We start from the raw sequence: 12,941 nt of genomic DNA on the forward strand, positions 1-12,941 counted from the left end.
TAGCTTCTTCAGGCTTTTCAATTGATCAATATTTTGTCATACAAAAAAGGGTCCATGTCTCAAAAACTTCCGTGAAAAAACTTGGTCAAATCAACTTGGTAACAAAAAAAAATTGAGGAAAAAAAATCAAATAACCTGAACTTCAAAAAATGTGAAAAAAACTTTTAAACTTTTGACGTATAAAGAAAATTACGAAATTATGTTTTTAAAAAGTCCACACACATACATATATGCATACAGACACCTTTTAAAAATCCCACATTCAGACTTTTTGGACCATATTTAGTTACCCTGACGCAAAAATTTGGAAACTTGAATTTCAACGAGCGCAAAGCTTTCATTTGGAAGGAAAAATGGAAAAAACCGAACGCACCAAAATGCAAAACATCGTATTCGATCCCTACAAGCAATCGGGAATTACTGATGAAATGAAAGAACAATTTCGCACTACAACTCAATTCACCTTCCCAAGAAAATATTATTTCAATGTAATAAATGAGGAATATCGATTATTCCTTTCCCAAGGAACCAAACAAATCGGATAACAATACTCTGAAATTCCAAAGACAGCCACAGATTTTACCTATATTCTTACAAAAGACAAGATAACCGAAAGGTTTTATTGATAGAAGTTTAATTTGAGAAAAGTTCAATTAACCAAAAGTTCACGTTCCCAAGTTGAATTTAATCTGGTTTTTTTAACGAAGTTTTTTTGCTACTCCAAGTCTCACTTTCATATATTTGAAAATGTCAATTTGAGATCGTTAGGATCAAAAGGAAGGTTGTTAGTCTCGTGTGTTTTTGGAAATTTTTGTCACATTTTAGTTTCAAATGAATTCCATGGAATTTCATCACTGAAAATTCAAAATTTCACGGATCACTCAATGAGCACTTTCAGTTCAATTATTCCCTGAATATTAATAGAACTCAGTAAAATTTCGATAAAAATATTCTTGAATTCTCGGTTAATTCAAAATTCAGTGTAATTTGGCATTGAATAATCATGCTTTCATTGAACATTCAAATGCACTGAAGAACCCAGATTTCTCTTCATTCTCACGGAAAAATTGAACTAACGTTTACAATTTCGTTTGATTTTTTCGTAAAATTATAAATTTCCACTAACATAATTTTCAAAATTTCAATGGAACTGTCCCTTAATTAAACTTTCCGAAGAGTGCATCTGAAATTTCAATCAAATACTGTAAACAATAAATCGAATAGTGTATTACGACATCATACGCCATTCGATTTATCCCCCATTTCCAAAATTTCCAGCGAATCCCCAACGTCCTACGAAATGAACCCTTAAAATCCGAAGTGAATTGTTACCCACTCCCAATCCCGCGCTCTCATGTTCACATATTAACTCAGTTTCCACTGCATTTGACAGTATACACTTGGCAATTTTTTTCCCCCCATTTAATTTGCCCGAACGAGGTCAGAAGCGTCGTAAAACCGTTTACCGTCGTCAGTATATGTACTTGAACTCCAGAAGTCACACACACACACGCACACGTAGACGCCCACCAAGCAACCTTATACACTGGCGAGCTTATTATCGTGCATGTACACGTAAGTACCGCCAGATCCTATTTTCTGAAGAAGCGAATAAGATCAACATCATCAAAATCACGATACAGCGTATCCACGACAAGCCGTCTCCTCAAGAACTCGCCAAGAGATATACTAGACAGATACTTACTAACAATATCGAATGTATTGAATCTCCAGAGCAGTCCTTCAGCGATGAGATGAGTGTTTCGCCGTGGGGCAGATGGTTTGTCGTGACATAAGTTTTCAAATTGTACCTACGAACTGTGGAAGTGGTTGTAAAATAAAGATAAAAGCCCGAGAGGAAAATGTAGCAATGAGGAGGAGTAGAGGAACGAACTTGATGCCACAGTCGTAACGCAACACTTGTGCTCTACGGCTTAAGTTTCATAATACGACTTCTCGCTTGGTTCAGCAAACTGCGCTACGCCGTTGGATACAAGAAGCATCATATAATTTGCATATCGTCAGAGCTCAACAGCTACTCCAAGGTTGAATAGACCTTGGTCTAACGTTAACTCCCCACCTATATAAAATTTTCCAGGAGGAGGAGCGTTGTGTACCCTGTCTTGGTTAGTTCCCATGTAACTTGATTAATCCAATGTTGTTTTGACGATATTTGTTCAACTTGTTGGAAGTGGAAAAATTCCACGCTGTTCGGGCGGAGGCCAGCATATTTGCAAGTCAATTTGTACAATTGGATTATCGTTGAAATTGCACTGGATGAAAATAGGAGGTTTATAAGAGAGATTTTCTTTTTTTCGTCTCAAATTCTGTTTTCGGAGAGGATGATGAGGTAAACGATATTCTTCACTCGGCGATCGATATCAATTTGGCTCACATCGCATTCCAGAAATTCTCCAGTAGCTACTGTTCTCCACTGACAGTAGGGTAGCCGGAGCATACTGCCCAGCGGGTAATATCGTCCACCCGTATTGCTCAGGATTGGCTGAGAAACAATTTTTCTCTTTTTTTATTATGCAAATATTTGATAACAACAAGTAATTCCAAGAGAATTTTTCAATTTTCTCCCGTGGAAACCTGGTTAAAAAATCCAAATCATTTCTTACTGAATTCTTGACATATTTCGACCCCAGAATTTAAGATTTTTCAAATTTTTAGTTGGTCCATAATTGAATGGAGTGCGAAATATATGTTCGTTATATAGTTCTGCATCCATTGCGGCCTTTTCAATAGCAGAAAAATATCTTCATCAGTTATTATTGGCTATTTTATCAGCCTCCGCGTTAGTGGGTAATTCCGCCCAGAGGGTTGTGGGTAATGCCGCCCAGGGTTTCTATAGGGCTGCTAGACTCTGCAGCTAGAGGTCGGTTGAGTGACAGCTCGATTGTTTGGGATTGTCGGTGGCCACTGGAACATGGGGTAAATTCAGGATAATTTATTATTATTCACGTGAAATCTCTCTCAAAATGGAGCCAAAGAATGGAAATGGAGGATGAAAATAGGAAAAATTATAATAGTTGGTCTGTATTGCTCAAAAAAGTCATCAAAACAAGGTGGGCGATATTGGACGCATGCCGGGCGGTATTACCCTCAAAGTTCGATTCCATCGCTCAGTGGCCGATGGCAACTGAATTACATAATTAAATATGTTTAATGTTAATAAAAAATCTTTCCTCTTCACATCTTCGAGTAAACACCTCGAATAACCCATTCTAATCGTTTATGACTACTTGTAGAGTGCGAGGCTGGAAAAAAGACTCATTTCTCATAGGTGGGCGGTACACTATGAAGAATTTTCGTCTGAATTTTCCGTGCCCAATTCCGGAATTTTTTTTCGTGTTCAGGTTTCACTGAAATTTCAGGAATTCTTGTCATTCAGAATTTCGCGGAAAAATCAAATAGAACTGTAAATTTCCGTTTACTGAATGCGATTTAGGGAGAAAAAATAATGAAATTTCAGATTTCACTGAAAATTCAATGTAATTTGACACTGAATATTCATATTAGATTGAAAGTTCAAATAAATTAAGGAATTCTCGTCTTTATGTCACTTACAATTCTGGAATTTTACTGAATTTTTAGTGAAAACTAAAATTTCATGATTTTCATTCCCCTAAATCGCATTCAGTATCACTGAATATATTAGATTTAATATATTGTATTAAAAATTAAAATAAACTAAGGAATTCTCGACTTTATGTTGCTTAAAATTCCGCAGTTTTTCTGAATTTTCAGTGAAAACTGAAATTTCATGATTTTTGTTCCCCTAAATCGCATTTAGTGTCACTGAATAGATTAAATTTAATATATTAGATTGATAATTCAAATAAATTGAGGAATTCTCATCTTTTTGTCGCTTAAAATTCCGGAATTTCACTGAATTTCCAGTGAAAACTGAAATTTCATGATTTCTGTTCCCCTAAATCGCATTCAGTGTCACTGTCCTAAAAATTGGTAGGCAACTGTCCATGAAATTCCATTTTTTTTTACCAATGTGCACCAGCTCCCCTAGCAAAATTTATCACGATTCTCGATGAAATTTCCCCCAACTTTTCCCTCCGGGTGGGGGATTATTCTCGACTTGTTTACATCTCAAATTCTATTTTCACCGGAGAGTGATGACGAGGTAAACGATATTCTTCATTCAGCGATCAATACCAATTTGGCTCACCTCTCACTCCCCAAATTCTCCAATAGCTACTATCCCCGGCGGCAGTACCCCTTCAGTACGATTCCATCACACCCCCTCCATGCGTCCATCTCCGAGCCCCTTCAGCTCACGTAGGTGATACACATTCTCACGTATCACCAGCATCCTCGTTTTTCCTTCTAACCGTAGGGACGCCCTCCCTTCGTACGGTTCTGCTGCCCCAGTCGCGACCCTCATCCATATACATCGGGAAAATTAATATCTCGGGCTTGGTCGATCTCGCTTGCGCACAGCCTGAACTTCGGGTCCAGGGACACGATATAAGACCTCAGGTTCTCGGTCTTACTCTCCTGGCCTCGACGTAGGAACCAGGTGTCCTCACTCGACGCTTTTTTCCCCCTCAAACCTTCCTTACTCTCCAACTCCTGCCATCTCCTGGCTTTCCTTGCCTTTTATTCATCTCCCTTCCCGTGTTCCTTCAACTTTTTTCTTCCACCTCTGTTTTCAACTGAGAAATTCCCTGGAATAAATTCGAAAACTTTCAACGGAGGTGTATCACTATACTGTGAGATGAAATACGTCGCTACACGTTGAGGATGATCTCGAATGCTATTTGATATTAGTATAAATTTATCTTGTGACATCCCAGACATTGTCGAGTGAAACTATTCATAGCGAAAAAATATATGAAATAACTCATGAATATAAAGATACGAGAGCCAGTTTCGAGTCAAGATATCGTATGCAGGAGATATTTTCACAGTTGAGGAGATCGTATGTTGGCGCTATGCTTTCTATGTTGATTAGACGTGGTTTCTGCTCCATGGTGATGCATGCAGACAATTTCAATTCGCTTTGTTTCCCAAGGAACATGCTGTGGAAAACTGACGAATTTTGGTTAAGAATTATGGTAGGGATTGTTCAACTGGGTTTTTTTTTGTTCTTGGCAGTGAGGAATAGTGCGGGCATTCACGTCTTATCATGCACTGTAGCATAATTAATTTTCAAGCAGTTTTTCATGTGGGAGAGGGAAAAAATGTAGGTTTCAAGGCTGATTTTTCTTCTTTATTATGATCTTTATAATTATCGTATTTCAAGGATAATTTCTAGTAGGAAAGTAGTATTTACAGAACAATTTCATGAGAATGACGGGAAGAAACATAAATATCATGACAATTAAATTCATTTTCATCACTGGATCGTTTTTTGTTTGAATTTTTGGTAAACTGTGGAAATTTTTGTCGAATAACAGATCCATTGTAATTACAAGTAATTTTGTGATTTGAAATTTCAAATTTGAAGGAAAAATTAACTGAAACTGTATGTTTCAGTTAGAATATTTCATGGAAATTAGAAGGAATCAGAAAATTGAAGATGTATATGATGTAATTCATGCTAAATGAGTGAACGGTTGACCCTCCCCCTTTTGAAAATTGATCTCGATTTTTTCTACGATTGGGGGGCTAGAAAAGCTATCTTTCATTTTTTTCAGATTTTTTCGAGAGACTGTTCCGAAGATATGATTTTTTCATTTTTTTTCGTTTTTTTTTAGTAACTCGGATTCTATTCAGCCGATTTTTATTTATGATAGCTCAAAATTTTCCGTTGTGTACCATCTATAAGAAGATTTTGGGTAATTTTTATTTGAATTCCTAGGTGCTCATAATACCAAATTTAAAAAAAAAAAACAATTGAAAGACTAGAATTTTCAAAATTATGTCACCTTTTATTTTTCTCATCTTTTTTCAGTAACTCTTATAATTAAAACAAGTATTTGGTGCTGTTATATAAGTTGGGAGTCGTTCTCAATCGACTTTAATAATAATAATTTTATTTTTCTAATTTATAATAATAATTTTATTCAGAATAAGATTGTGGATGCTACAGCATCCGTACAAAATGGGAGAAACTGTTGGTACATCGTTAAAGGCTTACTGATTAAAAATAACGTAACACATACAACTGCCGCAAACTCACCATTCAATCAACATCCACTACAGTAAAATCTCAGTAATACACTTAGGTTACAATCAGATAGAATTAGTTCACTCTAAGAATTTCCGCCGCTTTGCCCAGAAACTTTAGAATTTTTTTTAAAGTGGAAATTGAACTAGATGAAAGCAAGGACTGCCAATTGGAGATAGTCGGAAGGGTAAGCCCTAAGATGGACTCACGAAGTGGATCTAAGGCCGAGCAAAGCGTGAGAAAGTGGATCAGGTCATTATAATCCAGTGCGTTACACAGCTCACACGGTTCATCCTGCCTAAGAGAGATTTCTTGATTCAAAATTAACAAAGATTTTGTGAACACATTGTGCAGTCTAATCCTAGCTAGTGTTTTTTTCTCATCGGAGCGAAGTGGCAAAGCGAGATACGCATGAGGGCTCTCCGACAAATTCAGTCTTTTGTATAAAGTTAGACTTGAACTTACTTGAACGCTATGCAAGTCCTTCGCGACAAGGATTTCACGGTATTTCTGGAGAATTTCGTTTTTGGCTTCTAACAGCGTTGCTGACGACAAATTACACCAGATGTGTTCACAATTACAAAGTAGAAAGTATTTTTTGAGCTGAGAGGCTCAATTGTATCGGCTGTCACAATGATCGAGTTTTATGAGCTGTTCAAAACACATTCTTGGGAAGCGATCGTGGTTCATTTGTAGGATCTTGCTTAACCAGTTGAGAGCATACTTTAAAAAAATAAAAGAGAGAGGGACTTTGCCACACTCAACTCGGATAGCGTAAGAAGCTGTGGAGTGAGGAACTCCGAGAATTTTACGCAGAAATAGTGACTCAATGAAATAGTTCTCAATCGACTTGATTTTCAATTTTTTCTTCTTGAAATTCCGCGAATTTGGTCAAAACACCCCAAAACGACTTCAATTGCGTAGCAAAAAAATATGTAACATATAAGTATACATTTAAATTCACTTCATATCGTTTATAATCAAAGGCAATCAACGCCATTTTCGGGTATTTTGATCAAAGAAACCGGAGACATTTTTTTTTCTTCGAATATGGACTGGATATGAATATTTTCGGAATTTATGATCTAATTTTAATGAGAAGAAATGAATAAAATGCAGAAAAAAACGTTGGCGGGAACAAATAAAAGAATTAATTTTTCAATGCCTCCGGAAAGTTTTAAAATCAATATATTTTTTCGAATAATGGAAGAATACTTTTAAATTAAATTTCTATCCTTGTATTTTGATAGAAGAAATAGAATAAATGGCAGGAATTGAGAATTGGAGACTAAAAAATTTATCGGTCTATTACACTGTTAGAGAAAAATTAAATTTCAAGGACAGTTGACTACTAATTTTCAGGCCAGTGACACTAAATGCGGTTTAGGGGAAAAAAATCATGAAATTTCAGGTTTCACTGAAAATTCTGTAAAATTCCAGAATTTTAAGGGGCATAAAGACGAGAATTCCTCAATTTATTTGAATTTCCAATCTAATACACTCTAAAAAAAAGTTACTACTCACTAGTACTGAATTCTACTTGGGAGAAGTTTTCTTGTGAAAAGTTGGGAAACTGCTTGTCCCAAGTACTTTTCATGTCCTTGGGTGAAGTACAATATTTGCTAAGCAAGTAGGAAAAGTACTAGGAGGAAGTACTTTTATTACTTCCTGTCAGTATTTTTCTTACTTCTCACAAGTACCTTTGATGCTTGGAGCAAGTAATTTTTCTACTTCTCGCGAGTACTTTTATGACTTGATTCCAGTACTTTTGGTTGGTTATTTTGTTGAGGAATTTCATATCATTAATTATCATTCTCATTATCATTATCATTCTCAGATGACAATTAACAAATTTCATCAAGGGGAGGTTACGATGAGTTTCAAAATCGCGAGATATTGCAGTAAGATTTATTACACATTGATGATCGATTATTTATATATGTTGAAAGACGAAGAATAAGTGGGGAAAAAAACGATTATTTCTTGTTGATTTGCCCCCAAGACCTTGAAAATGAAGAAAAATAGCACAGTGTACTCAATTTTTGACCTACGGACGTATTTTTTCTTCAAAATTTTTAAACAGATGTGTAGAATAACAATTACGAGATAATTTTTTTGAATTCGACTTCTAAATAGGCAATTTTATTCTTTGTCGCATAACGAAATTGCAATTTTTATACAAGATAGCTCAAAAGATTAATACTTCAATTTTTTTTTCAATATAAAATATAACAATTATTTTGAGGATCATTTTACTGGCTATTTCGCATGAATATTACATTTTTTGTTATTAAAAAAAGGACTATTTGGAAATTAAATTTGGAAAAATTAATTGGTAATTGTTATTCTACACATCTTTTGAAAAATTTTGAAAAAAAAATCTCTGTAGCTCGAGAATTTATTACATTGGACTACATTTCAATTTTCAAGCGTTTGAGGGGCAAATGAACAATAAACAATAATTTTATTTGCATTAATTCTTCGTTTTTCAGCGATCTCTAGTGTATGATAAATTTTACTGTAATATTCCGCGAAAATCCATTAGTACTGGATTTGAGTGCTATTACTACTTGTCTCGAGTATTTTTTCTACTTTTGAGAAGTACAGCTCGGTACTCAGTACACGTACTTTTAGTACTGATGATGAGTACAGTTGGTACTTGTCACCAGTGCCAATTGTACTTGGAGCATAAAACTTGTATTCAGTCGATTTTCGACTTGAACCAAGTAAAAAAATTACCTTTTCTCCAGAAACCCCTCGGTACTGAATACAAGTAGTTTTCCTACTTATCAGAAGTAATCTTTTTTTAGAGTGTATGAATATTCAGTGCCAAATTACACGGAATTGTCAGTGAAATCTAAAATTTCATGATTCTTTTCTACTAAAATCGCATTCAGTGTTATTGTCCTGAAAATTCCTGAATATATCTACCGGAATTTTCAGGACAGTAACACTGAATGCAATAGAACACCTGAAAATTCCTGAAAATTTTCCAGTTCTCTTCGATTTTTCCACGAAATTCTGAATTTTCAATGACGAAATTCCTTAAAATTTCAGTGGTACTTAATTCGATAAAAATTTCCGAAAAGTATACCCGAAATTTCCGACAAAAACTTTCAACAGTGTAATATGTAATTCAATAAATGGTGAAATCGTCCAGATATTGGCTCGAGTCCAGCTATTGGCCTGTTTGTTTTTCTCAGTGTGCTTAATACTCATATTTTTATTCAGAATTGAAGCAATTTCGGCAATTCTAGTCTTTCTACTGCTCAAAAATTTGGAATTCCATTGAATCTTCCCTAAATAATCTAGTGATTAATGGAAAAATCAATAAAACCTGTAAATTTGAATCCATTTATTCCATGAAAATTGAATTCACATATCTACGAGCGAACGTCGATAATGTTGTAACACACAATACAAGCTCGCGGTAGTGAAGAATCCCGAGAGTAGAAATTCTGATTAGGAGAACCTCATATTCCCGATGACCACTGATCAATAACAATTTAACGTGAGGCAAATCCCTTCATTTAACGTCGACGAGGCAGATTTATGGGACAGCACCACTAACTCCACCATTCTCCCTTTATTCTCGTGCATCACTATACGGGTATTTACTCGTCCGGTCGTTGCCAATCCTGGTAAGCATTGAGTGCCCATCAAGCCAAAGGCAGATGCATAATTCCAGAATATATCAATCGGCTGAATCTCCCGTACCATCTCCTGGGTTTGAATCAATGCCGCTGTCTGCGTGCAGCGGTGAACAGCGTAGTACCTAAACCGGTCTGTAGTATTACATATTCATGTTTATATTCATTTCCATCTTCAGTGTATGATGAGTAACAACCGAGGCCCGATTGGCGTTTATGGGTGTCTCCGCTGTATTATCCGTATCTCGGTGATTGAAAATTCAAAGTATGACCATTGAGTATATCATAGTGATCGAGATGGCTCCAAGGGGCTAGCCATTTCGGAAATCATGATGCCAATCTACTATAAAATGAATTTGGCATCGATCAGAGAGAGAAAAAATTTTTAATTTCGAGGGATATGTCATTTTTTTCTTTTTTTTCTCTTTCTTTTGTCAGATTTTTAAAAATTGGAGATGATTCTCTGAAAGTCCATGATACTGGCCTAAAAAATCGTGACCATTTCACTGGAAATAAGTTATAATGTCAATTATAACTTATTTCAAGTCAAAGACAACTTCCTTCGACTTCACTTTCATAGAATAAATCGACTTTTGGTGATAAAAATTTGGTACTCCAAAATTAAGGGTCACAAGGCTTCAAATAAGCGTTACGAAGATCAAGATAAAGATCATGAGGGTGAGAATAAGGGTCATTAAGGTCCTAATAAGGGTCATGAGAATCAAAATAACGATCATGAGGGGGCGAATAAGGGTCATGAAGGTCAGAATGAGGGTCACGGGAATCATATTAAGGGTCATATGGGTCAGTTCAAGGGCCATAAGTTTAAGGGTCAGATTAAGGGTCCAAATAAGGGTAACAATGGTCAAATTAAACGTCTAAATGCGGGTCACAAGGATCGGAGTAAAAGTCCAAATGCTCATGGGCGTCAAAAAACAAGGGTCAGAAACTAAGGATCGGAAGGGTCAAAATAAGGGTTGCGAGGGTCAGATTCAGGGTCATAAGGGCCAGGAATAAGCATCATGGGGGTCATATGGCGGTGGGCGAGCGGAGCGAGGAGGCGTAGCCCCCTAGTAGATATATATTATTTCATATTTGGAATTTCATCAAATATCAAACTAAGTTAAAAATATGACTCAATTGATTAAAGAAGAAAGTTCATTGAATTTACTAAAATCATATGTAATGATGAATATTATATACTGTAGAAGCAAATCATGTACAGAATGACGATTCGGAAGCGTTGCTAATTTACTAACAAAAAAAACTACACTATATTAATATAAAAGCCCACCAGTGGGTTTTTAGAAACAGAAAAGACAAGCTTGTCTTTTCTGTTACTATGTTATTTCGATGAATCAATATTTTCCACCAGAGAAATTATCATTGGACAGAAACACCATGTTTATCTGTCCAATGCACTCTCCGATTTTTATCCCCGTTATACATATCCTGAATAAGTTGACAAATCGCTCGGACGGAGCTTCCGGGGTAAAACTGCTCGTGATTTCAACTCCGAATTCATTTCCTCGAAAAGGATTCAAAATAAATTGTGTTTCACGTTTTCCCTCTCCCAATGTTGTCTCACAAATGTGTCAACTTTCAGGAAACAGCAATTTGGAACTGTTCGATAGTGAAAGCGGACCAGACCTTACACTATCGCCTCAGACATTCACGTCAACCGCGGAAGCCTTTATCAACGACAATAGTGACAGTCTTGGGGTGCCCGGTGACAACGACATGGGTGAGTAGCTTTACGTTTTACTCGGCATTTTGTGCAACATCTTTTTGGATAATATCCAGTACAGAAGCAGACAGATCAACGTTACTTCCTTCATCCTATTATTCCACTTTTTTCTCGGTTGGTTCTATTTCCGGGATCTGATACTCTTGTCTCAACTATTTCCTTTGTCAGTTTGAAAGAGTTTACCGACGGCTTTGTCCTCTGCCAGGATGGTGAATTTGGAGTGATAAAAACCGGTGGAGAGGGTGAAATCGAAACTGAGAGATTGGTAGTAAAGCCGAAGATGCATTCTGGCTCGAGACAGTGGGACAGCGTTCATCCCTGGATTTTCGAATTTAAGACCTGCCAGTTTACGGGAGAATTCATATCCAGTATTGCTGATAGTTAAGGGGAGACCGCGGTGAAATTTACAAGTCTACGCTCGACCGTGGGACCCATTGAACAGTTTGTGATATAGCGGAACATGGGAATAACTATAGGGAAAATCGCGGATCCGAACGATTTTGCCACGTATAACCACGAAAAACCTCACTTTTTCCTGTTTTTACCTTCAAAATGCTCCTTGCGCCGTAGTTTTCATACGGTTTTAACTTTTTTTAAATGTTCGTTACATTCCAAAGAATAAAGTTAAGCATCCGTTTTACTTTATTCGCAATAGATTATGAATAAATGAATTTTGAAGTTCATAAATTTTACTCTAGACTTCAAAAAATTTTGAAATTCAAAATTCATTTATTCATGGTCTATTGCGAATAAAGTAAAACGGCTGCTTAACTTTATTTTTTGGAGTGTAACGAACCTTAAAATAAAAGTTAAAATCGTATGAAAACTACGGCGACAAAATCCATCGGGTCCACGATTTTCCTTAGTTATTCCCATATTCCGGCATATATCACAAACTGTTCAATGGGTCCGAAGGCCCAGCCCGAGTCGAATAATTGGACCTGACAAATTCTACTTAGGTCTCTCCGTTCAGAACTGGATAGGTCTTGGGAAGCCTCTTCCCAAGTGCTTCCGAGACCTTTCTACCTCTGGTTATGTCCCACTTCAGCACTTGTTAGGTGTAAGCAGGACTTGCATTCAGACTTTCCAAATCCTTGCCGGTCCCCGTAATTCTATGGGCCTATATTAAATCTGCGTTCATATCCCTATTTACTCATGCGTTATTGAAATAAAAAATGCAATTATTGTTTTTTTTTTAATCTCGAAAATCGACATTTCACGGGAGGGTGGAGGGGAGATGCATGTATGCGGAGGCTTGACATTTTTATCCAACAAGCGGAGAAGGTTGCAGAATCTATTCTAGCCACTCTTGCCCCTCCGCTTGCATGCATTGTCCAAATAAAAAAAGAAAGTGTTAACAAATCTGACCCTTGTTCCAAGTAAAAAACGAAAATCTGACCCTGTGGCCGCC

General features: G+C 36.4%; 1 protein-coding gene across 1 annotated transcript in view; it reads left to right on the forward strand.

The window, feature by feature from the left end:
- LOC107038772 overlaps positions 1–12,941 on the forward strand; it is a 469,173-nt gene that overhangs the window by 238,850 nt on the left and 217,382 nt on the right. The window contains exon 4 of the mRNA XM_029126156.1: positions 11,390–11,527. Coding sequence (XP_028981989.1) covers positions 11,390–11,527 — 138 coding nt within the window. The remainder of the gene's footprint in view (positions 1–11,389; positions 11,528–12,941) is intronic.

The sequence above is a fragment of the Diachasma alloeum genome, unplaced genomic scaffold, assembly GCF_001412515.2.
Source record: "Diachasma alloeum isolate Michigan unplaced genomic scaffold, Dall2.0 Dall_scaffold_00288, whole genome shotgun sequence".
Taxonomy (NCBI): Eukaryota; Metazoa; Arthropoda; class Insecta; order Hymenoptera; family Braconidae; genus Diachasma; species Diachasma alloeum.